Genomic DNA, 26965 nt, shown 5'->3' with positions numbered 1-26965 from the left:
GTCCCTAAGTGATCTTGGGCAATGGAATGGACTAGGATTCTTGTACCTAATAAAAAAGTTTAAAAATTCCATGCAGTAAAATGTATGAAAGGCTGTAATCTTAAAGGTACACTTAATTTTTTTCATGTATTCACCCATATAACTGCAACCAGATGAAAGATACAGAACATCCTAGCATGCTAGAAAGTTGGAATAGAACTCTCTTTGTCTTTTTCATTAATTAACAGCAGTCCCCAATCCTCTGGAGAGGAAAGAGTTACAATGAGTCCAACATTTGTATTAACTTCTTTGGAAGATTGAAAAAATTACTAGTGCCTTTTGACCATTCAAAGGCAATGGGCTGATTTCTGATGTGAATTCTATTACTCATAGAGGTATAGCTTCCTTTGAAAGAAACAGCTGTCCAGGAACAGCTGGTGGTTTCAATAGCAATTCCCACTTTTTAGGGAGGATCTCTAAAACATGATAGCTTAGTCACTGATGATTATTGGCAGGAGGGAACCAGTGTCTAAAGAAAATGTGATTAGTCATTAATAGAGCATAAATTTTGTGGTTAGATCTGGAAGAGATCTTAGATTATCTTGTCTTGTCCCCTCCTCATAAAGGCATGAGATTCAAAGTGACCAGTTACCTATCTAAGTCAGTCTTGAGATCACTGACTCTTAAATATTAATAAAAAAGTCTGTCATTCTGTGGTATGTACTAATGGGTGGAGGCTCAACCAGAGGGAAGAATGTCTGGTGCCAGGGACAGGTAAAAAAATTGGGGGAAGCATGACCCATAGGATCATGCCCAGAGGTCCTCAGAAAACGTATGAAGGGGAGGGTTCACAGAGCAAATGCAACTACATATTTCAGAACTTGGACTTTGCTTATAGCAGCTGCTTTCTGACACCAGTGGACTGTAACTCCAGCCTGCTCCCTTTCCTTACAGGCTTGGGGAGACTGTCAGGAGTCCTTAGGAACTAGTTTGCAAGTGGGCAGCATGATACACTGCTGTATTTCCTCTTCAGTGTCTCTCTCTGTGTCCCTTTCTCTGTCTCATTCTCCTCTCTCATTCCATTTTGGGTTTTTTTTTCTTTATTTTAATTGGAGGCTAATTACTTTACAATATTGTGGTTTTTGCCATACATTCACATGAATCAGCCATGGGTGTACATGTGTTCCCCATCCTGACCCTCCCTCCCACCTCCCTCCCCATCCCATCCCTCAGGGTCATCCCAGTGCACCAGCCCTGAGCACCCTGTCTCATGCATTGAACCTGGACTGGTGATCTATTTCACATATGATAATATACATGTTTCAATGCTATTCTCTCAAATCATCCCACCCTCGCCTTCTCCCACAGAGTCCAAAAGTCTGTTCTTTACATCTGTGTCTCTTTTGCTGTCTTGCATATAGGGTCATCATTACCATCTTTCTAAATTCCATATATATGTGTTAATATACTGTATTGGTGTTTTTCTTTCTGACTTACTTTGCTCTGTATAATAGGCTCCAGTTTCATCCACCTCATTAGAACTGATTCAAATGCATTCTTTTTAATAGCTGAGTAATATTCCATTGTGTATATGTACCACAGCTTTCTTATCCATTCATCTGCCAATGGACATCTAGGTTGCTTCCATGTCCTGGCTATTGTAAACAGTGCTGCGATGAACATTGGGGTACATGTGTCTCTTTCAATTCTGGTTTCCTCAGTGTGTATGCCCAGCAGTGGGATTGCTGGGTCATATGGCAGTTCTATTTCCAGTTTTTTAAGGAATCTCCACACTGTTCTCCATAGTGGCTGTACTAGTTTGCATTCCCACCAACAGTGTAAGAGGGTTCCCTTTTCTGCACACCCTCTCCAGCATTTATTGTTTGTAGACTTTTAGATAGCAGCCATTCTGACTGGCGTGAAATGGTACTTCATTGTGGTTTTGATTTGCATTTCTCTGATAATAAGTGATGTTGAGCATCTTTTCATGTGTTTGTTAGCCATCTGTATGTCTTCTTTGGAGAAATGTCTGTTTAGTTCTTTGGCCCATTTTTTGATTGGGTCGCTTATTTTTCTGGAATTGAGCTGCAGGAGTTGCTTGTATATTTTTGAGATTAATTCTTTGTCAGTTGCTTCATTTGCTATTATTTTCTCCCATTCTGAAGGCTGTCTTTTCACCTTGCTTATAGTTTCCTTCATTGTGCAAAAGCTTTTAAGTTTAATTAGGTCCCATTTGTTTATTTTTGTTTTTATTTCCATTACTCTGGGAGGTGGGTCATAGAGGATCCTGCTATGATTTATGTCAGAGAGTGTTTTGCCTATGTTTTCCTCTAGGAGTTTTATAGTTTCTGGTCTTACATTTAGATCTTTAATCCATTTGAATTTATTTTTTTTTCCATTTATTTTTATTAGTTGGAGGCTAATTACTTTACATCATTGCAGTGTTGAATTTATTTTTATGTGTGGTGTTAGAAAGTGTTCTAGTTTCATTCTTTTACAAGTGGTTGACCAGTTTTCCCAGCACCACTTGTTAAATAGATTGTCTTTTCTCCATTATATATTCTTGCCTCCTTTGTCAAAGATAAGGTGTCCATAGGTGCATGGATTTATCTCTGGGCTTTCTATTTTGTTCCATTGATCTACATTTCTGTCTTTGTGCAAGTAACACACTGTCTTGATGATTGTTGCTTTGTAGTACAGCCTGAAGTTGGGCAGGTTGATTCCTCCAGTTCCATTCTTCTTTCTCAAGATTGCTCTGGCTATTCAAGGTTTTTTGTGTTTCCATACAAATTGTGAAATTATTTGTTCTAGTTCTCTGAAAAATACCGTTGGTAGCTTGATAGGGATTGCATTGAATCTATAGATTGCTTTGGGTAGTATACTCATTTTCACTATATTGATTCTTCTGATCCATGAACATGGTATATTTCTCCATCTATTTGTGTCATCTTTGATTTCTTTCATTGGTGTTTTATAGTTTTCTATATATGTCTTTTGTTTCTTTAGGTGGATTTATTCCTAAGTATTTTATTCTTTTCGTTGCAGTGGTGAATGGAATTGTTTCCTTAATTTCTCTTTCTGTTTTCTCATTGTTGGTGTATAGGAATGCAAGGGATTTCTGTGTGTTAATTTTATATCCTGCAACTTTACTATATTCATTGATTAGCTCTAGTAATTTTCTGGTGGAGTCTTTAGGGTTTTCTATGTAGAGGATCATGTCATCTGCAAAGAGTGAGAGTTTTACTTCTTCTTTTCCTATCTGGATTCCTTTTATTTCTTTTTCTGCTCTGATTGCTGTGGCCAACACTTCCAAAACTATGTTGAATAGTAGTGGTGAGAGTGGGCATCCTTGTCTTGTTCCTGACTTTAGGGGAAATGCTTTCAATTTTTCACCATTGAGGATAATGTTTGCTGTGGGTTTGTCATATATAGCTTTTATTATGTTGAGGTATATTCCTTCTATGCCTGCTTTCTGGGGTTTTTTTTTTTTTTTCATTTATTTTTATTAGTTGGAGGCAAATTACTTCACAACATTGCAGTGGGTTTTGTCATACATTGATATGAATCACCCACGGAGTTACATGTATTCCCCATCCCGATCCCCCCTCCCACCTCCCTCTCCACCCGATTCCTCTGGGTCTTCCCAGTGCACCAGGCCCGAGCACTTGTCTGTTGGGTTTTTTATCATAAATGGATGTTGAATTTTTTCAAAGGCTTTTTCTGCATCTATTGAGATAATCATATGGTTTTTATCTTTCAATTTGTTAATGTGGTGTATCACATTGATTGATTTGCAAATATTGAAGAATCTTGCATCCCTGGGATAAAGCCCACTTGGTCATGATGTATGATCTTTTTAATATGTTGTTGGATTCTGTTTGCTAGAATTTTGTTGAGGATTTTTGCATCTATGTTCATCAGTGATATTGACCTGTAGTTTTCTTTTTTTGGAGCACCTCTGTCTGGTTTTGGTATTGGGTGATAGTGGCCTCATAGAATGAGTTTGAGAGTTTACCTTCCTCTGCAATTTTCTGGAAGAGTTTGAGTAAGATAGGTGTTAGCTCTTCTATAAATTTTGGTAGAATTCAGTTGTGAGGCCATCTGGTCCTGGGCTTTTGTTTTTTGGAAGATTTCTGATTACAGTTTTGATTTCTGTGCTTGTGATAGGTCTGTTAAGATTTTCTATTTCTTCCTGGTTCAATTTTGGAAAGTTATACTTTCCTAAGAATTTGTCCATTTCTTCCAAGTTGTCCATTTTATTGGCATATAGTTGCTGATAGTAGTTGCTTATGATCCTTTGTATTTCTGTGTTGTCTGTTGTGATTTCTCCATTTTCATTTCTAATTTTGTTGATTTGATTCTTCTCCCTTTTTTTCTTGATGAGTCTGGCTAATGGTTTGTCTATTTTATTTATCTTCTCAAAGAACCAGCTTTTAGCTTTGTTGATTTTGGGCTATGGTCTCCTTTGTTTCTTTTGCATTTATTTCTGCCCTAATTTTTATGATTTCTTTCCTTCTACTAACCCTGGGGTGCTTCATTTCTTCTTTTTCTAGTTGCTTTAGGTGTAGAGTTAGGTTATTTATTTGATTTCTCTCCTGTTTCTTGAGGTAGGCTTGTATTGCTGTGAACCTTCCCCTTAGCACTGGTTTTACTGAATCCCAGGGGTTTTGGGTTGTGTTTTCATTTTCATTCATTTCTATGCATATTTTGATTTCTTTTTTATTTCTTCTGTGATTTGTTGGTTATTCAGAAGTGTGTTGTTTAGCCTCCATATGTTTGTATTTTTAATAGTTTTTTTTTTTCCTGTAGTTGACATCTAATCTTACTGCATTGTGATCAGAAAAGATGCTTGAAATGATTTCAATTTTTTTGAATTTACCAAGGCTAGATTTATGGCCCAGGATGTGATCTATCCTGGAGAAGTTTCCATGTGCACTTGAGAAAAAAGGTGAAATTGACTGTTTTAGGGTGACATGTCCCATAGATATCAATTAGGTCTAACTGGTCCATTGTATCATTTAAAGTTTGTGTTTCCTTGTTAATTTTCTGTTTAGTTGATCTATCCATAGGTGTGAGTGGGGTATTAAAGTCTCCCACTATTACTGTGTTACTGTTAATTTCCCCTTTCATACTTGTTAGCATTTGCCTTACATATTGCAGTGCTCCTATGTTGGGTGCATATGTATTTATAATTGTTATATCTTCTTCTTGGATTGATCCTTTGATCATTATGTAGTGTCCTTCTTTGTCTCTTTTCATGGCCTTTATATCAAAGTCTATTTTATTTGAAATGAGTATTGTTACCCCTACTTTCTTTTGGTCTCCATTTGCATGAAATATCTTTTTTCAGCCCTTCACTTTCAGTCTGTATGTGTCCCTTGTTTTGAGGTGGGTCTCTTGTAGACAGCATATATAGGGGTCTTGTTTTTGTATCCATTCAGCCAGTCTTTGTCTTTTCGGTTGGGGCATTCAACCCATTTACATTTAAGGTAATTATTGATAAGTATGATCCCATTGCCATTTACTTTGTTGTTTTGGGTTCGAGTTTATAAACCTTTTCTGTGTTTCCTGTCTAGAGAAGATCCTTTAGCATTTGTTGAAGAGCTGGTTTGGTGGTGCTGAATTCTCTCAGCTTTTGCTTGTCTGTAAAGCTTTTGATTTCTCCTTCATATTTGAATGAGATCCTTGCTGGGTACAGTAATCTGAATTATAGGTTTTTCTCTTTCATCACTTTAAATATGTCCTGCCATTCCCTTCTGGCTTGAAGAGTTTCTATTGAAAGATCAGCTACTGTCCTTATGGGGATACCCTTGTGAGTTATTTGTTGTTTTTCCCTTGCTGCTTTTAATATTTGCTCTTTGTGTTTGATCTTCATTAATTTGATTAATATGTGTCTTGGGGTGTTTCACCTTGGGTTTATCCTGTTTGGGACTCTCTGGGTTTCTTGGACTTGGGTGGCTATTTCCTTCCCCATTTTAGGGAAGTTTTCAACTATTATCTCCTCAAGTATTTTCTCATGGCCTTTCTTTTTGTCTTCTTCTTCTGGGACTCCTATGATTCGAATGTTGGGGCATTTAACATTGTCCCAGAGGTCTCTGAGGTTGTCCTTTTTCTTTTTTCCTCTCTGCTTCATTTATTTCCACCATTCTATCTTCCACCTCACTTATCCTATCTTCTGCCTCAGTTATTCTACTGTTGGTTCCCTCCAGAGTGCTTTTGATCTCAGTTATTGCATTATTCATTATTGATTGACTTTTTATTTCTTCTAGGTCCTTGTTAAACTTTTCTTGCATCTTCTCAATCCTTGTCTCCAGACTATTTATCTGTAACTCCATTTTGTTTTCAAGATTTTGGATCATTTTTACTATCATTATTCTGAATTCTTTTTCAGGTAGACTCCCTATCTCCTCCTCTTTTGTTTGGTTTGGTGGGCTTTTATCATGTTCCTTTACCTGCTGAATATTTCTCTGCCTTTTCATCTTGTTTAGGTTGCTGTGTTTGGGGTGGCCTTTCTGTATGCTGGAAGTTTGTGGTTCCTCTTTATTGTGGAGGTTCCTCCCTGTGGGTGGGGTTGGACAAGTGGCTTGTCAAGGTTTCCTGGTTAGGGAAGCTTGCATTGGTGTTCTGGTGGGTGGAGCTGGATCTCTTCTCTCTGGAGTGCAATGAAGTGTCCAGTAGTGAGTTTTGAGGTGTCTATGGGTTTGGTGTGACTTTTGGCTGCCTGTATTTTTGTGCTCAGGGTTATGTTCCTGCATTGTTGGAGAATTAGCTTGGTATGTCTTGCTCTGAAACTTGTTGGCTCTTGGGTGGAGCTTGGTTTCAGTGTAGGTATGGAGGCTTTTGGATGAGCTCTTGTTGATTAATGTTCCCTGGAGTCAGGAGTTTTCTGGTGTTCTCAAGTTTTGGATTTAAGCCTCCTGCCTCTGGCTTTCAGTCTTATTCTTACAGTAGCCTCAAGACTTCTCCATCCATACAGCACCAATGATAAAACATCTAGGTTAATGGTGAAAAGATTCTCCACAGTGAGGGACACCCAGAGAGGTTCACAGAGTTACATGGAGAAGAGAAGAGGGAGGAGGGAGATAGAGGTGACCAGGAGGAGAGGAGGGGGAGTCAAAAGGAGAGAGACCAATCTAGCCTGTGATCAGTTCCCTAAGTGTTCTCCACAGCCCAGAATACCCAAAGAGATTCACAGAGTTGGGTAGAGAAGAGAAGGGGGAGGGAGGAGATAGAGGTGACCTGGGGGAGAAAAAGGAGAGTCAAAAGGGGAGAGAGCAATCAAGCCAGTAATCACACTCCTAAGTAAAAATGGGTACTGAAGATTGGATTCTTAAAGGTACAGAATTGATAACAAATACCAAAAAGCAAAGATTAAAAATCTAGAGTAGAGGTTAGACTCTCAAAAATACAATATTAAAAAAAAAAACAAAATTGCAAAAGTTATAAAAAAATATGAAATTTGCTTTAAAAATAGGGTCTTTTTTTTTTGCAAGGTAATAGTAGGTTTTAAAAATGAAAATTAAAGGAGTAATAAAGAACTTAAAAATTTTTAAAAATTAAAAAATGATAATAGTAAAATATATCTAGGAATTTCTCTGGAGCTGTTGAGGGCAGTGTGGGGTCAGTTCAGTTTCAGATAGTTCCTTGTTCCAGCTTATACTTCTTCTCAAGGTCTATAGGTCCCTTCCAATGTAGCCAATGCTAACTACAGGGTTTTAATCTGTTGTACCTGTCACTTCCAAAGTGGTTCCCTCTTCTTTGTTTATTTTGGCTTCCTCTGTTTGCAAGTCTCTTCAGCGTCTAATTTCTGCCCTGACACAAGGGGGCGAAGGTGGTCACTTATTTAGACTCACTTGTTCAGTCGTGCTGTGGGAGGGAGGAACACTGCAAACGAATATCACTGGTGTGTGTGGGGCATGCTTGCAGTGTCTGGGCCACACTGGGTTTGCCCCCGCTCACGGCGGGTGTGTGCTTTCCTGGTCTGCACTGCTCAGGCTCCAGGTTGCTCTGCAGGGGAACTGTCTAAAGCAGGCCCTGGGTTGTGTGCACTTCCCAGGTCTAAGCCACTCAGGTTCAGGTTCTCGGGTACTCCACAAAGGCACAGACTCGGTTGGGCCTGCGTTTTGTGCCCTTCCCAGGTCTGAGCAGCTCGGGTGACCAGGTGCTTGGCTAGCGCGCTCTCCCCAGGTGGGGCGGTGCATCCTATCACCTCCGTGGTCCTGGCTGCTCTGTTTCCCAGTGCACAGCGGGAGCACTGTCTCAGGTGTGCCGTGTGTCTCCTCTGGGGAGCTGATCTCTGGCTGCAACCCTCCTGGCAGATGTCAACCATCCAGGATCCCAGGAAGACTTGGTTAGCAACTGGGAGCCTGCTCGCAGTTTGGTAGAGGATGCCGTCTCTGGGGCCGAGTTTGCCCCTTGCCTTCCGGCTCTGGCTGTCACCTGCCTGCCTCTCTGCCTCCAGCGGGGGATGGGCCAGTCCACTGCTGGCTAGCTCTCCTCTGGTATTCGCTCAGTCCTTTGTTCTGTGAGTGGGCCCAGCAGTGCCTTAGGTTAGAGCTTTTCATGGGAAAGTTCTCTCTCTCTCTCTCTTTTTTTTTTTCCCTCTCTCTCTGGCTATCCCACAGTTTGGGTTGCTATCTCATGTTAGCTCCCTCAGATTGCCCTCAGGGCATTCAGGCCCAGTCCTTACCCTAAGCAATGCAGCCCGCGCCTCCCTGTTCAGCCCCTGCTTGCTGGTGGCAGACATGAGCATCTGGGCTACTTCTCCGCTGGGAGTTGCAGTTAGGTGCATAATCTGTGGGTTTTATTTTTTCCTCCCAGTTATGTTGCCCTCTGAGATTCCAAAACTCCCCACAGACCCGCTGGTGAGAGGGTTTCCTGGTGTTTGGAAACTTCTCTTTTACAACTCCCTCCCCGGGATGGGTCTCCATCCCTAACTCTTTTGTCTCTCTTTTTATCTTTTATATTTTGTCCTACCTCCTTTCAAAGACAATGGGCTGCCTTTCTGGGTGCCTGGTGTCCTCCGCCAGCGTTCAGAAGTTGTTTTGTGGTATTTGCTCAGCATTCAAATGATCTTTTGATGAATTTGTGGGGGAGAAAGTGGTCTCCCCATCCTATTCCTCTGCCATCTTCCATTTTGGGGTTTTGATGAATGCGGTTTCCTTGTTTTTATGTGATGTGGCCATGGAACCTAAGCCAAGTATCATGACTCCTTGTTTGAACCCCCCCTCCGCCCGCACACCAATTTGTTTGTGACCTTTTATGTAGTATGCATTTATATAGAAAAAACAGAAGAATCTATCACATACCCTTCAATTAAATGAAAATTGTCCATCATTTCCAGTTTGTGGGATTAATCTTAAATAATAATTATATAGTTCTAGCAAAAATCATGAGAGACCTCATAAAACCCCATCAAACATAGTGATAGTAAATACATTTTAGGTAAATAAGATAACTAAGTGTTTAGTAGTTAACTTTTAAATGGTTTATCACCTTTGTTTATTTTTGTATTTGATTCAAGAAAATGGCCAGAACTATTGAGGTCTTCTCTATGCTTTTAGACTTTGAAAAATATTAGTGGTCCTATTCATTTTGAGGGTTCATTTTTATGAGACCAAATTTGAATTTTTAAAAAACTTAGCTCTTGTTTCAAAAATTTTCAAATTGATCTCTATTTGGTCTTTAAAACAAATTAATCCAGTCTTCAATAACATTGGTGAAGAGTGTAAATTTGGTTGATACCATTGTGCATTCATAAATATATAAACTTGTTTTCAATAAAATAATAAACAAGAATTGTTGTATCTCTTTCCCCCCTGCCTGCCAACAGTGAAAATTAAAAGGCAGAATTGGAAGGAGACTTTGGATTATTTGATGGCTTACTCATGGGCTTTTGGATATTTTTATGTCTAGGTGACTGGGTGGATTTTGGTATAGATTTTTAGCCTATAATTTGTTAAAAGTACTTACTGGTTACATCCTATGTCAGAGGCACTGTGTTATTCTCTGTGGTCAGGGTGCTATATAAAAGAGAGTTCTTACCATCATAGGACTTACAGACAGTTGGAGTATGGATGACTTTAGGGAGGACTTCCTTAAATGTTTGCACTTAAACATGAAGGGTGAGCTAAGGGCACTGCAGGTGAAGAAGGGGGAAGAGTGGGCTCTGGGCAGAGGGGACAGCAGATATGCTGCAGTGTCCCTCTCTGATAGGGAGTTTGGAGCAGGGGAGGCATGTGAACTTCAGGTCATGGTGGCTGGACTGCAGAGAGCCAGGCCCTGAGGATACAGCTGTAGCAGAAGGTGGGGAACAGATCATGGGCAATGATGATGTGTTTGAAGCAGGAAAGGACACAATCAGATTTGCTATTTGAAACGGTCATGCTGGTTGCTGAACTGAGAGTAGGTTTTGAGGATGGAGGGTGGAAACTGAAAAGCAGATCATGGCAGAGTGGATCACAGCCATGGGAGGCTGGCACTGGGAAGTGATGGTGGAGGAAGAGACATGGGGACTTGCAGGAGAGAGATTCAGCAGTGAATGGATGGCCTTGGTAGTTTTTGGAAGTGTTAGCTTTCTACACAGCTCGACTCCTTCTTGATAAGGCATCAGTGTATAATTGTAGTCAAGTCACTGATTGGTCAGCTAGAAAGAGAAATCTTATCTTGGTTAAAACTCCTCTTGGGGCTGGATTGAGGGATGGTACAAATTTGGAAATGTGTTTTGCTGAGGGTTTTTTTTTTTTAAACCAAGGAAAGGGTGAGACGACTTGGTATAGTCAGAAAAATCACTGGGGCTCAAGGTTTGTCCCACCTGCTCTCAGTGAAATGCAGACCAGAGGAAGCAGAGGAACGATCTAAGGTGCTTGTGCTCAGCTGTGTGTGGCAGCTCTTTCTTGGTGGCCACTACTTTACCAAGAGGGAAGTTGGCATTTCAAACCCTGGTGGTGATGGGAGGGTGAGAAAGGATTCAAAGCAACACCCGTCCATGTTTTAACATTTGATTAACAGTATTTTTAAAAACATGCCATTAAAATTTTGATTTCTTAATAGCTGGTCTTGACAAACTTGATTTGTAGCTTCTGTTTACTGTCTACCCCAGTCTGCTTTTCCTCTTTGGACTATTGACAATTTCCTTAGCTATTCAGACATTTCTTTTTTACTTACTTTGTGACAAAAGTGGTGAAACAGAATCTGCTTCTAAGAAATAGTGGGAGTGTTCAGTGTTAGCTTAACAGGTAGCATGATTTTTCTTATGCTGATCCACTCATCTACCAGCAAACAACTGCTGTCTCTGCACTTACTATGTTGAAATACACCCATAATGTAATTCTTATTTCATTGTTATAAATCAGTAAGAACTTGTGCTCTTACATATGTTATTCCTGCTCACCAAAAGGAATGAGTATTTCATAAAATTTTCTTCAACACACAGCATTGTAAGATCTTTATTTACTTCAATAGTGAAAGTGAAAGTGAAGTCACTCAGTCGTGTCTGACTCTTTGTGACCCCATGGACTGTAGCCCACCAGGCTCCTCTGTCCATGGGATTTCCCAGGCAAGAATACTGGAGTGGGTTGCCATTTCCTTCTCCAGGGGATCTTCCCGACCCAGGAATCGAACCCAGGTCTCCTGCATTGCAGGCAGACGCTTTAACCTCTGAGCCACCAGGGAAGCCCATTTACTTCAATAGTAATAGCTAAAATGGAGTATTTCCTCAGTTAATGTTTATGGTATGCAAACTATCACCATAGTCACTGCCATTTAAAAATGTTGCTAGTATCATAGTTAAAACTGAAGTATTGTGATACTGATGGTTAAGGTGGAAAGTGACTTCTGTGTTTTTAATCTAACATGAAATGCCGACAGCATGGACTCTCCAGCAGGACTGCTGGCAGTTCAAATTCCTGTTCTTCATTTACTGACTCTTTGACATTGACTAAGGTGCTTCACTTCACTGTTCCTTAGTTTTATTGTGTGTAGGGTAGGCATGGTAGAAGTACCAGCTTGTATATGTAAAAACATGAAATACTACCTCAGCATGATGAGTGCCATCTCTAGTATAGGAACTGGCTGATTTTGTTGTTCTATTTATGAAGCACAGAAAAGCTGCAAGGAAACAATGATCACTATGACTAAAGTATATATTCTTATGTATTCTTTTTGTTTCTTTTTAGCCTTTCCTAAGCCCAAGTGGGAGTGTGCATTATTTGATTCTTATTCTGAGTCAATACCAGCAAACCAACAACCCCGTGACTTGAATCGGATGGAGGTAAAAAATCATCATGTTAGTAAGTAAGGATGTGTATACACTTAAATCTGTTAGCTGATGTTTTTTACAAGCTCTGGGAAATCTGCTTCATAACGTTTTCTCTTCATACTTAGTACTTTAAAGCTCAGCAGTTCAGATTTAGACACCAGATATATCTGTAATTATCCTTTTTTTCTTTTCTTCCTAAAACTAGATTTGGAGAAAAAAGCAAAGTAGCCTCTTGACCTTTTAGAGGTGAAATTTAGGTATTGCCAAACTAAGCCAAAAAAATGGATTATAGGTTATTTACTTTAACCAAACTTTAATTCTGAAGTAAACATTGTAAAGCTGTATTTTTAGCAAGCTGGGTATTAACAGGGTATAATGAATCAGAAGAGTTTTGAGAAGAAGTTTGAGAGCTGTATACGAGGGCCCCAAATCACATTGAAAGCTGCCTAATTTGAATGATCCTTAAGAGAAACCTGAAAAACTCCTTTAGGGCGCCCGCGCTCACGTGACTTCGGCATGGCGGCGTTTGCCGATTTGGACCTACGGGCGGGTTCCGACCTGAAGGCGCTGCGCGGGCTCGTGCAGAACACTGCCCACCTGGGCTATTCAGTGGTTGCCATCAATCATGTTGTTGAATTTAAGGAAAAGAAACAGGAAATTGAAAAACCAGTAGCTGTTTCTGAACTCTTTACAACTTTGCCAATTGTACAGGGAAAATCAAAACCAATTAAAATTTTAACTCGACTAACAATTATCGTTTCGGATCCATCACACTGTAATGTTTTGAGAGCAACTTCTTCAAGAGTCCGGCTGTATGATATTGTTGCAGTTTTTCCAAAGACAGAAAAACTTTTTCATGTTGCTTGTACACATTTAGATGTGGATTTAGTCTGCATAACTGTAACAGAGAAGCTACCATTTTATTTCAAAAGACCCCCTATTAATGTGGCAATTGACCGAGGAGTGGGCTTTGAACTTCTCTATAGCCCTGCTATCAAAGACTCCACGATGAGAAGGTACACAATTTCCAACGCCCTCAATTTGATGCAGGTCTGCAAAGGAAAGAATGTAATTGTATCTAGTGCTGCAGAAAGGCCTTTAGAAATAAGAGGCCCATACAATGTGGCAAACTTAGGGTTGCTGTTTGGGCTGTCTGAAAGTGATGCCAAGGCTGCAGTGTCCACCAACTGCCGAGCAGTGCTTCTGCATGGAGAAACTAGAAAAACTGCTTTTGGAATTATTTCCACGGTGAAGAAACCTCGGACATCAGAAGCAGATGATGATTCTCTTCCAGCCTGCAAAAAAGCCAAGTGTGAGAGCTGAAAAGAACCCTCCATCTCGGTCAACACTCTGCCCTTTCAGAGTCCATCAGCCGCTCTGAACAGAAACGGAACCCCTGTATGCTTCACTGTTTGCACTTGGAGCCAGATGTCACTAGTCTATAAAAACAATCTTATATTCAAGCCATTAAAATAACAAAACCTAGTAAAGCATCAAAAAAAGACTGTCCCCGTAATGAATTTAGATATATTTTGGGAGAAAAACAAAGACTAGTTTGTTTATCCTTTGCATTAAGTGATAAATGGCAGGTATACTTGAATAAGATGTTTTAATACAAGAGACTCTTTAAAAATGTTTCTTGTTCATTTTGAAGTGCATGCTTTTCAGCTTCACTTGGTATACATGGCTTATTATTTTTTAGTTTTACTACTCAAAAAGTGATTATTTTGAGGACTAATAAAACTTTTGTTAAGGGGTTGACTTTTTAGTTGATCTTTTGTTTTAAGCCTCTCTTTCATTATGTTCATGAAGTCCAAGTCCTTTCTAAGAGGAATTGCTATAAAATTTGTGGAAGGAAAGGGAAGGTGCACATAAAATCCCACTTGGCCTCTTCCTTTGCTGCTTCTTACCTCCATGATATCCTTAAAATAGGATTCCTCTGAGTTGGAAGCCCCTGAAAACCTGATACTGATTTTTATAAAACTATAGTAAAAATCTCAAAGTACTGGATTCAACCAATTTTGTAAATAATTTTTTTTAATAGTGGGATCGTTATGTTAAATAGAAAGAGCCTTTTTTTTACAGGTATCTGCATTAGTGCTATATTGATACTAAGAAAATTGGAGAAAGCTTTATACCGAACTTACCTATGAATTCAGATGCTTACATAAAATATTGGCAAAACAGTGTATCCAGGTGAGATTTATTCTAGAAATGTGTTTCAGTTCTTTTCAGTGTACTATACTTTATCATATTAATAGGTCAAATTAGATAAATCAGAATCATCTTAATAGATGCAAATAAGACATTTAATAAAACATGAAATCTACTCCTAATTTAAAAAATAATAGAAGCCCTTAACAAAATATAAGTATAGGGATACTTCATACATACATGCATATGTTTGTTTCTATTTATATACTGTATTAAGCATCATGATTCTAAAGTAAAGCATTTTTTACTCCCCCCAAACAAACAAACAAACAAAAAAACTCCTTTAATGATGGGCCATTGATGGGCTTAGACGTGTGCTTAGGGGTCCTTGTGGTTATTGTTAATATCAGCACTATCATCACCATCACCACTGTTATAATTGCCGTGATGACAACTTACGATATCTGTTGTTCCCACCCTGATAAAAGTCTGGAAGTATTTCATAAATGGAGGTTTGTTCATAGGCTTCTATTACCGTGCTCTGACGTTGCAAGATGATAGAGATCAAAGGCAAGATACAGGGCCATTTACAAAATTTCTTGTGATGATGTGTGATTATTTATTCTTCCCCCATGAGGCTCTGGTGCCTGTAGTGTGTGTTGTGGTTGCCATCCTTTCTGAGCCAGTCCAGCCCGCTTCTGCATCATTCTCTCTGATAACATCTCTCTCAGCCTCTCTGCTACTTTTTTTGTGTGTGTTGTAGCCTCTGTGCTCCTTTGTTTAGCAGATTTCTCCTCTTGGGAAAGAGATAAAGTGATTTTAGGTGGAGTGATAGATGTGCATTCAAAGACTTTTGGCTTTTTCAATTTCTTTTTCTGTAGATTGTGTATGATGGTGAAGCAGACATGATTGTCAGCCACTTTTCATAGCCCCCAGTGTATTCTGGGTCACTGGCAGTGTCTGTAGAAGTTTGTCTGTCAGGCCAGGATGCTATAACTCTTATGCAGTTGCCCTGGTTTTTGTTTTTTTTGTTTTATTTTTAAATTAAATTTTTTTTTTTTTTTGCTATGGGTAGCCTTGCTTGTGTAAAATTATGTTGTTGTTAGGTGATTTACTAAAAAAATGTCTTAATTCATATTCTTTCTGGTTAAACATTTTATTCCATCTTGCTATGGTATCATATAGTCTTCGCCTTTCCAACAGAGACATTATTTCGGGTTTTTTTTTTTTTGAGAAATTAATTACTGACTCATGTTGCTTTTCCCCATTTACTCACTTCAGTTCAGTTCAGTCACTCAGTCGTGTCTGACTCTTTGTGACCCCATGGACTGAAGCACGCCAGGCCTCCCTGTCCATTACCAACTCCCGGAGTTTACTCAAACTCATGTCCATCGAGTCGGTGATGCCATCCAACCATCTCATCCTCTGTCGTCCCCTTTTCCTCCTGCCCTCAATTTTTCCCAGCATCAGGGTCTTTTCAAATGAATCAGCTCTTTGCATCAGGTGGCCAAAGTATTGGAGTCTCAGCTTCAACATCAGTCCTTCCCGAATGAACACCCAGGACTGATCTCCTTTAGGATGGACTGGTTGGATCTCCTTGCAGTCCAAGGGACTCTCAAGAGTCTTCTCCAACACCACAGTTCAAAAGCATCAATTCTTTAGCGCTCAGCTTTCTTTATAGTCCAACTCTCACATCCATACATGACTACTAGTGTACTCACTTATCATCTGTTTAAAAGGAAAGGGCCAGATATACAGATGGCTGTCAAACCTGGAACTGGAGATATTTTAAACACAAGAATGCATGCTTGAAGTTTATTTTATTTTTGGCTGTGCTGCATGGTTTGTGGGATCTTAGTTCCCTGACTAGGGATTGAACCCAGGTCCCTTGGCAGTGAAAGCTTGGAGTCCTAACCACTGGACCACCAGGGAAGTCCTCATGCTTGGAGTTTAAATAGAACTTGGTATCAGCAGCCCTGTGAGGGATGACTCCATGCAGGTGTTTGTTGTGAATGGAGCTATAGCTGATTCAGGTCTTGAGAAGTTTGCTCAGCAGTACATCTTTTTTAGAAGATAGCAGAGCTGTACCATGTACTTATTTCCATCAAGAAGTAAAGATTACAATTTCAAGTATATGTGTCTTTAGCCATGTTTCTTAGGTTACTGAATTGCTTTTTTTGTAAACAGGCTTATTGAGATATAATTCACATACCACATTCAGCTAAGGTATACAATTCAATGGTTTTGAGTATATTGACAGTTGTGCAACTGTCACTATAGTCTAATTTTAGAACATCTTCATCACTCCAGAAAGAAAACCTGTACCCATTAGCAGTCATCAACTGTTCTCCTCTTGCCCCAGCCTCTAGTAATCACTGAGCTATTTTCTGTCTCTAGAGAATTTACCTATTCTGGACATTTCATATAAATAGAAACATATAACATGTGGTCTTTTGTGACAGGCTTCTTTCATTTAATGTAATGTTTGTTCTTTGATCTTCCAGTTTTATTGAGATATAGTTGATGTATTTGTTGTCGTTGTTGTTGTTATTTAGTCTCTAAGTCATGTCCAGCTCTTTGTGACCCTGTGGACTGCAGCATGCCAGGCTCCTCTGTCCTCCACTGTCTCCCAGAGTTTGCTCAGATTCATGTCCATTGAGTTGGTGATGCTATCTAACCATCTCATCCTCTGCCACCCTCTTCTCCTTTTGCCTTCAATCTTTCCCAGCATCAGGGTCTTTTCCAATGAGTCAGCTCTTCACATCAGGTGGCCAAAGTATTGGAGCTTCAGCATCAGTCCTTCCAATGAATATTCAGGGTTGATTTCCTTTAGGATTGACTGGTTTGATCTCCTTGCAGTCCAAGGGACTCTCAAGAGTCTTCTCCAGCACCACAATTCAAAAACATCAATTCTTTGGCACTCAGCCTTCTTTATGGTCCAACTCTCACATCCATACATGACTACTGGAAAAAGCATAGCTTTGACTATATGGACCTTTGTCAGCAAAGTGATGTCTCTGGTTTTTAATATGCTGTCTAGGTTTGTCATAGCTTGCCTTCCAAGGAGCAAGCGTCTTTTAATTTCATTGCTGTAGTCCATGTCCACGGTGATTTTGGAGCCCAAGAAAATAAAATCTGTCACTGCTTCCATAGTTAATGTATACAACTGGATAAGTTTAAGGTCTATAGCCAAATGATTTGACTACGCACATTTTGAAATGATCACAATAACTTTAGTGAACATCCATCATCTCCTATAGAGACACCATTAAAGAATTAGGAAAGAATATTTTTTTCTTGTGATAAGATCACTTTGTATGATATTTTAAAGTTCATTCGCAGTGTAGCATGTATCAGTGCTTTATTCCTTTTCATTGCTGAATATTATTCCATTGTCTGGATAGAACACATTTTGTTTCTCCATTTTTTAGCTGATGGAAATTTGGGTTGCTTCCACTTTTGGGCTGTTATAAAAAATGCTGCTATGAATATCCATGTACAAGTTTTTGTGTGGACACATGTTTTCACTTCTCTTGGGTATAAACTGAGGAGTAAATTAATTGGATCACATTATACCTTGTGTTATACTTTTTCAGGAACTAGCAAACTACTTTCCAAAGCAGCTATACCGTTTTACATTCCTCTACCAGTGATGTATGAGGGGTCCAATTTCCCCATATCCTTGTTAACTTTGTTTACTATCTCTCTTTGTTTTTAGCCATCCTAGTGGGAATAAAGAAGTATCTCACTGTGGTTTTTATTTGAATTTCCTAATGACTACTGATATTAAGCATCTTTTTGTGTGCTTATTAGCCATTTGTATGTCTTCTTTGGTGAAATATCTATTTTTATCTCTTGTCCATTTATAAACTGGGTTGTTTGAGTTTTAAGTGTTCTTTATATATTCTAGATGTAAGTTTCTTATTAAATACATAATTTGCAAGTATTTTTCTTTGTTTGTCTCCTCTTTCTTGATAGTATCCTTTGTAGGACCAATGTTTTTTATTTTGATGAAATAGAATTTATCTAATTTTTTTCTTTTTTTACCTGTGCTTTTGGTGTCATGTCTAAGAAACCATTGCCTAATACAAAATCTTGAAGATTTATTCCTGTTTTCTTCTAAGGGTTTTATAGTTTTAGGTCTTACATTTAGGTTTGTGATCCATTTTAAGTTAATTTTTATAGAGATTGTGAAGAAGAGGTTCAACTTCATTCTTTTGTATATGGATATCAAGTTGTTTCAGCATCATTTATTGAATAGACAGTTTCTCCCCTACTCAATTGTTTTGTACCCTTGTTGAAAATCAGTTGACCACAAATGTAAGGGTTTATTTATGGATTCTCAATTCAGTTCCATTGATCTATATGTCTGTCATTATGTAAGTACTATACTGTCTTGATTCCTGTGAGTTTTTGCTCTGTTGTTCTTTTTCAAGAATATTTTTGCTATTTTGGGTCCCTTGCATTTTTATATGAAATTTTAGGGCCAGCTGGTCAAATTCTCCAAAAAAATAAAAATAAAAGGATTGCTTCAATTCTGTAGATGAATTTTGGGAGTATCACCATTTTAACAGTATTAAGTCTTTTGACCCATGAACACAGAATGTATTTCCATTTATTTAGATTTTTAAAATTCCTTTAAGTGATGTTCTTTTGGATTTCTTTTTATCTGTTTTTTTCTACTCCTAAAATATTTTGTTTTGTTAAGGATCTGGTTTATAATCCAGTTGGGACAAGAAAATGAAAGAAGGGCACGGTTGAGATAGATTTGGTTGAGATACATTCTGTGTTCTAAATTAGGTCTGGAGGCTTTATTATGATGCCAAGAATGACTTGTCTGAGCATTCTTAAACCCTAGGTCAGATTACCACCAGGCAGTATTGTAACTCCGTTCTTTGAAACAGTTTGAAAACAGAAGTATTGCTTATCTCTCTTGGGCTGTTCTGATTCTGAGAGGTAAACCAATTAACCTTTAGGAGCACCAGATAACTCCAGGAATTTATCCTATTTAAGTTTTAAAATTTATCTTTATTTTATTCTTTGAATATATTTAAAATAAAAAGAATACCAAAAGGCTTATAGTGACAAGTCTTCCTCTTATCCCTATCCCCATGTACCCAATCACCCTTCAGTTTTTATATAGCTTTCTATAATTTGTTTATATATATACCAAATATGAATATATTATCCTTTAATCTTATCAGAGGACAGAATCCATGCTAATTGAGCATTTATAAGAAATTATAGTAAGTAGGTTTTACACAGATTTTTAAACTAATCAGCACGTGATCAATTTGGGTATTCATCTTAGTATAAGTGGAAACGTCTCCCTTAAATGAGTTAGCAGAAAGTTTTCTTCTGCACACCAGTAAAATTCTCTTATTGCATGACAGGGAGGCTATTTGAATCAGGTTTGAGCACCCTCTGCACAAGAGATTCTGGCAAATACCCACATGATGGGACTACTTGTCAGAACCTCTTGCTGCTTGTGAGAAAATAGCTAGAGCATAGGTTTGTTCTAGACTGAAGTTATGGGCAAATGCTCTATGACTCTGGCTGAATCCCATACCAGATTCAGATACAATGTATGTTCTATACATAGACCTCAGCCTAAATCATTATATTTTTCCTCTGTGTATATAAAATTTTCAATGCAAATTAACATACCTCACTAGAAACCTAAAAAAAAAAATTAAATGTCAAGGTTTATGGAAGACAGAAATATTGGCCAAAATATACAGCTTTTAAAAACATTTTCATCATATATGCATGTCACTTCATTTTCATTCCAACCCATATTATTAATTTTCTTTTCTTTTCCAAGAAGCTGTCTATTAAAGATATGGCTGACTTTCCTGTCCCTACCCAAGATGTGACTGGCGATGACAAACAAGGTATGTAAAGAATGAGTTTTCTTCCTTTAGGAACATTTTTTTGTGTATTTTTTTATCTACTTCTCTTGGAATGGCTGGTTTCTAGAGTGTATGAAGACTGTTCTCAGTATATGAACACATTTGGATGGATTAAGTTGTTCAGTTGTTGTCACCGAACTATAGTTCATAAGGCAGTAATAAGCTTGAGTGTCCAAAGCACTTCAGTTACGACCCTGTACTTACAGCTGATCCTCAGGCTACTCTGACACCTTATATTGGAATCTGGCCGTACTGATTAGGAAATGACTAGAAGCTGAATGGTTTGAGAACATAACATCTTGTGTTGGCAGGTGTGATCCCAGAATATCAATATAAATGTACATTTGCACACAGATCTAACCGTCGAGGAAGTTACCTTCTGGAGAGAGAGTTTCTGTCCCTGGGCTTTATTCTCTGTGACTTTGTGGGTGTTGGGCTGTGACGTGGAGCCCAGCAACAATTTCCTTATCTTAGTGGATGGGTGAGAGCATTGCAGCACAGTGTTGCTTGTTATAGCTAGCATCAAGCACAGGGATGACTTGGCTTGGCACTGTCTAGAAGAGAAGGAAGAACACCCTACTTCCTCCCATGCTTCTGTTATAATGCTTTCTAATCTATTGAGCCCTTCCTTATGCACTGCATTATTCAGTCCTCACAGAATTGAATGGAGGCTGATATATTTTATCGCCTAAAATACATAGATGCTTAAACTCAGATTCAGGCAGTATGAATCATTTACCCAGTAAGAAAAAGAGCAGCAGTAAGAAACAAGATTTTCTAATTCTCAAGCCAGTATCCCTTCTATTGGACTGTAGCCCACCAGGCTCCTCTGTCCATGGGATTTCCTAGGCAAGAATACTGGAGTGAGTTGCCATTTCCTTCTCCAGGGGATCTTCCTGACCCAGGGATTAAATCCAGGTCTCCTGCCTTGTAGGCAGATTCTTCACTGAGCCAACAGGGAAACAATTACAATAATTGCATGCTCTCTATTTCAGTGTTTGAGCAGGAGGGGCAGGCAGACCTGGACATTATCTATAGCATTATCTATAACTTTCTTTACTAGTGGATCTTAGCCTTAAATGCCCATTGGAATAACCTGGCGAGCTCTAAAAATCCTGAAGCCTGGCTGTCACTCCCAGAGAGATCCTGATGTCTTTGCTTGGGAAAAAATGGGGAATTTTGATATTTCCTGGTAATACTCTCCCAAGCCACTGGTGGCATTCTCTCTGGAACATTGAAAATACGTCTTTATTCTCTGTAGGAGTAGAGTCCATTATCATACCCTAGGAGGCTTTTATTGTTTTAGTAAGTGCTATAGCAACTTATAGGTATATAGAATACTGTTTTCATTAAGTGATAACTTGGAATTCTTTGTTTTAATGTGACATGCTTTAGATATAATTTTTTTTCTTTTCTCTTCTTTTCTCTCTCTTGTGCTTTAAAAACAAAACACTGCTAGCTTTGAAGAGTGCTACTGATGAAGCCTTACCAAAGGACATGTCTGAGGATTCAGGTAGGATAAAACCAATTTAATATATTTTAAATGTAATTATTTCTTAAAAAAAAAACAGCCCTGTAGTTTCAATGAGAAGACTGGCACATTTGTGATTTTATATATATATATACACACACACACATACACACATATATATGTATATTTCTTTCCAAATATTTGCTGTGTGTTTTATACTAAGGAAACCTTTTGGTTTCTTTTTTACTCCTTCGCTCTTCTTAGGTATGAGAAGTGGGTGGTTTCTTTGTAAGTTCTAAATATAGTTTTCACTGAAAGGATCTCTCAGTTTGAATTGAGGGTCCCATTGTCACTAAGTGTAAAGTTGGGAAGACTTTAATTTGGGAAGATTTCAATAAGCCATTGTGATTTCTCTGTAGAGTAAGGAGCTGATGGAGTGGATCAACGGGAGGCTCATAGGTGAAGCTTTCCATTTCCAAAATAAAAATCTCAAATATTTTCATTATACTTCACCACCAGGAAAGCAGGTAAATGTGTTTATACACGGAGTAGATTCCATGGAGAAAAATAAAAGTTGTGTTTGCCCAGGTTTTTGGAGAGTCAGGACTGTGTCTGTGAACCATGGAGATGACTGGGCCTGTGTCCTTAGCTTTCTCGATGGAGCTGTCATTGAACCAAGATGAACGTAGTTTAGAACATACTGGCTAGGGATGTTTGTAGCTCTGGTTATAGGGACATGAAAGAAGTTGCTCCTTTCTCATTTATTGTTTTCTCTTTTAATATTTAATAAGCAAATCATGTTTGTTTCAGTTAGCTAGCTATCATCCAGGCTTTATTTGTTAAAGTTAGAACAAAGGAATCAATATTTCGAGGTTTAGTAGTGTATTTCCCAAACATCAAGTTCATTTAAGGTTTAAAAGAGAGATGGGTAGAGATAGAGAAAGGAATGGGGAGCGAGGGAGAGAGGAAGAGGGAGATGGAGGAAGAGAGAATGAATATGAATGAGAATATATAATTGATTACAGTGATGAGGCCTAGGAATCTGTATTTTCAGACAACCCCCTGGGGGATTCTAGTGTTCAGCCTATTTGGGGAACCACTACCTCTCAAAAGCAATGTTAAGAAATAGGAAATTAAGATTGTAAATTAACTGTGACTCCAAAAATGGTAGGAATTTTCAAGTTGTGTTTTGGTTTTTGGAACTGATTCAAGTTCCTTCATCATGGGGGAAATGCTCTATTTGTATAGCACAATCACCCGACATAGGTTCCTTCCAACTCTAATTTTTGGAAATGAAGTGGATATGTCCCAGTTTTTGTAAACTTCCTGTTATGGTATTAATAAATGCTATTTAAATTTGGAGAGTTAAATTGTGCTTCTCCAACAACCTTTTTGGCTTATAACTCTTTCTGTTTATTTCCATGAGCATTCTGTGTTCTCTGGGGCAGGAGTTTGGATGTCATTTTCAACATTTCTTCATTGAATAGGGTTTGCATCCATCACCAGCCAGAGCCTATCAGGGTATATGTGCCACAGTGTGTAAAGTATATCTGAATTTGTTTCACATTCTGCCTGGGAGCATGCTGTGTGGTTTCTGATTTGTTCTTTGCTGCCCTTTCTGGAGTGGCTATGAGGGAATACCTCATCTGAAAGCTTATTTAATACCCAGGGAACGTTTGGATTCTTAGTGAAAGACAGGAGTATCAAGGTGGTAGTTTCTAATTCTGGAGGCTTTCCATACCATGTTAGCAGTTCACCTTGATTGAGTTGCTGTCTTTTGGAGAATTAAACTTTAGGCTTGCCTTCCTGTCCTGTTTCTGTTTCCTGGAAGGGTGACATGCCTGGGGTGTTCTAAGAAATTCTCATTCTTCTTCTCTCTGCCCAGCTCAGTGAGAAGCTATGATTTGCCTGTGGTCTTCTGCTTGGATTCTGACACAGCCTGCCCTCACCATTTTTGCAGGTGTTCACATGCTCCAAATGCTGGGTCCGATTTTCAGGGGCTTGGAAGCCGATGGAAGACTTAACTAGAATTGTGTTCTCTAGCTTTTTCTGATCTGGAGCCTGTTAGGACTCACCAGCCCTGCCTGGGATCTCATTTCCCACTTCCACCCTTCCTTCCGCAGAGGGTGGTGATAACCATGATAATAGTAATGGCAGTGAAGAGAATGTTGTGGCTTATAGATGGGATGGGACTGTATCATCAGGGAGTGGGGTATTCCTTGGTATGTAATTTTTCTCTTAGGCTCTTACCCTTATAATTGCTGAGTGTGTGTATAGTAGTAGAATCTGATGGATTTCTTAGCTAATGTCACATTCCAGCCTAATGCACCACGGCCATCTTTTTCTGTGTGTCTCCGCATCATGCCAAGGGTGTTGCACCTGCTTGTCCTCACACTGTAGCCTTCAGCCTGCTGTTGGTGTTTCTTGCAGTTGCCACCCTGATGGTCTTAAGCGGCAGAGCTTTTCTCTCCTTCCATTCCCTGCACCCACTTGTATCTCCTTTGCTGTCTTAGAAGAAACTAAATTTTGAAGCCAAATTTCTAAGCTTAAAAAATTAAGGGCACTGTACAAGAGTAATATTTTGCAATTCTAGAACACAGTTTTTAAAGTGCTTTCACCTTCTTATCTCTCTGTGTGAGAAAGGGGCTTCATTTTTATTCTCTTCATTCTGTAGGTGAGGAGACTGAGGTTCAGAGAAACCACAGCTAGTGAATGTTGCAGCCAGGAGGAGTTGGCCTAGTCTCTAACCCTCAGCCACCCCCCTCACCCCATCTGTCTGCCTGTCTATCACCAACAGGATTCCTACTCCTTCCACACCCCAGCATAAAGACAGATAGTGGCCATGGACAAAGGAATTAACAAGTTACCATGGTCTGGTTTGGGTAACAGTCTTTTAACATGACCTAGACTTCTCTGACGGAGAAGGCAGTGGCAACCCACTCCAGTACTCTTGCCTGGAAAATCCCATGGATGGAGGAGCCTGGTAGGCTGCAGTCCATGGGGTCGCTAAGAGTCGGACACGACTGAAGTGACTTAGCAGCAGCAGCAGCAGCAGCAGCAGACTTCTCTGACTCACACATTTCTGGGAAGCAGTGGGGCCAGAGCCAGCCATGGTGAATGGAGTCCCACTGTTGGCCCAGCTCCCAGGCAGCTTGCTGGGCTGGAGGAGAGGCTCTCTTGGGCCACTATTCTTTGCCGCCCAGGGGCCTGGAGGAGGAGAGGTGGTTGTCTGTCCTCGAGCAGGTGCCACTGTGGGTGCATGAGACCCAGCAAGGCAGGTTCACATTGCTCGGCCTCCCACACTTCTTGGGGCTCTGGCAGCCTTCCGGTGGTTTATAGTCCCAAGGTGGCTGTGTCCTCACTCCGAGAAGCCAGGGTGCTGTGCTTGGCAGGAACGCGTGTCTTCCACAGCTGACCATGCGAAGGGAACGTTGTTCCTGGTTTGCTTCGTGCCGTGGTAGCATCTCAGTTCCCCATTTCTGCCCTGCTTAGCTAACCTAAGGACTTTAAGGGCTCCCTGGAAGCTCAGTGCTAAAGAATCTGCCTGCAATGCAATTGACGTGGGTTCGATATCTGGATTGGGAAGATCCCCTGGGGAAGGAAATGGCTACCCACTCCAGTATTCTTGCCTGGAGAATCCCATAGACAAAGGAGCCTGGTGGGCTACAGTCCATGGGATTGCAAAGAGTCGGACATGACTGAGCGACTAACACTTTCACTTAATGATCGTCAGAAATCCAGCATGCTTCCCACCAAGGAAGGTTTTTATCTTTGGAGTAATGTAAAAGAGGATGACATCATGCAATGAAACATTTTCTTTCTCATTATTCCCAACAACTTACGATGGGAAAGTAGGCTTTATGTGTGTTGGTAGTGAGCAAGCTAGTTTATGATTTAATTTGGGGAAGGAAAAGTTGTCTGGTTGACAAAATATATTCCATAATACTCTCTGTATAATTTGAAACACAAAAATATTTTCTTATGGGAAAAACTGCATAGTTCATTTCAGCTTAATTGTGGGAGCTTTGATTTCTTGTGGTCATGCTGTCCTGGTGGTGTATTTTTAAGAAAACCTTAAAAATATGTAGCCTGATAGATTTCTTCCTAGCCTTCAGGGAAGACTGTTTCAAAATCTGTTATTATTTAATACTTGACTATCATGATAGACCAAGAAACCCTCAAGTCTGAACCCATCATTGTATAAATAGATAACCTCTTGAGGGAGTTGTCTTTTTAGACTGGAATTTCTTCATTAGCCAGCTTCGATTTAAAAATGGCTTTGTGGCTAGTGCTCTGATGAAAGGAAAAATATGTTGCTTTTTCTTTCCTGTGAATTATGCCTTTAGCTTTAGAAATAAAATTATGGAATCACAAACATGTGGAAGTGGTCAGGTTTTCCACAGGGATATTTGTACCTCACGTTTACTGTTGATGTGTTCTGTACTAGCCCAGGTGCTGCTTATAAACCTGTTTAACTGCAGACATGAAACCCAAGCAAACAGCAAATAATCTTTGTTTCAGCCACTCCTAAGGATTCCAACAGTCTCAAAGCAAGACCAAGATCCAGGTAGTGTTTGTTTAACTTTCTGCTTTAATGCCCTTTGTGCCCTCTCCCTGACGTAAATCTCCCAACAAAAACCTAACCCACGATCCCCTCTTCCCTTCAGTTTGACACTTAGGCTGTAGGTGAGTTCACTGTCTCTAGGGGCCTGACTGGAGCCCGCAGTACTCCTGGGGAGGCTCTTAGTTTCTGTGTTTACTGGTGCTGGAAGAGGGGCTGCAGCTCTTTGGCAAGCTGACATGAAGAAGGGGGCCATGTGACATGACCCAGTTGCTGCAGGATGATAACGAATAGTGGGAAAGTACCTTTGGAAAGAGGGAAATATGGCTAAAAGGTAACTAACACTGAAATGTCCTGTCATGACAAGGTTAACACCAAAAAATAAGAAGTCTGAGTATAAAATCTAGAGTAGGGAATGAAAATGCTCTGGCGATTTCAGTGAGCTCAAAACTGCAGGTAAGCAGTGTTTGTGGATTGTTTCATCCTGTTAGAGTCTGTTTTCAGCTTCATATTCACTGAGTAAGGAGAGGCTAGAAGCGAAGGGAGAGTCATCAGATAGTAGATAGGAGGAGTGAAGAGGAATACAGAGATGCTGATAGAACTCCTAGAACCTCAAGGAGGGGACATGG

At 39.6% G+C, this 26965-nt stretch overlaps 1 protein-coding gene and 1 pseudogene across 2 annotated transcripts in view; both read left to right on the top strand.

Moving 5' to 3' along the window:
• REPS2 (RALBP1 associated Eps domain containing 2) overlaps nucleotides 1–26965 on the top strand; it is a 250518-nt gene that overhangs the window by 126800 nt on the left and 96753 nt on the right. For both annotated transcript variants that reach the window (XM_070464477.1, XM_070464476.1), the window contains exons 9-12: nucleotides 12156–12250; nucleotides 20217–20286; nucleotides 21764–21817; nucleotides 26297–26342. In XM_070464477.1, the coding sequence (XP_070320578.1) occupies nucleotides 12156–12250; nucleotides 20217–20286; nucleotides 21764–21817; nucleotides 26297–26342 (265 nt within the window). The remainder of the gene's footprint in view (nucleotides 1–12155; nucleotides 12251–20216; nucleotides 20287–21763; nucleotides 21818–26296; nucleotides 26343–26965) is intronic.
• LOC110134048 (ribonuclease P protein subunit p30 pseudogene) lies at nucleotides 12735–14429 on the top strand (annotated as a pseudogene).

The sequence above is a fragment of the Odocoileus virginianus genome, unplaced genomic scaffold (assembly GCF_023699985.2).
Source record: "Odocoileus virginianus isolate 20LAN1187 ecotype Illinois unplaced genomic scaffold, Ovbor_1.2 Unplaced_Contig_25, whole genome shotgun sequence".
NCBI lineage: Eukaryota > Metazoa > Chordata > Mammalia > Artiodactyla > Cervidae > Odocoileus > Odocoileus virginianus.
The sequence above is the reverse complement of the archived record's forward strand: the minus strand, read 5'-3'. Positions and strand labels throughout refer to the sequence as shown.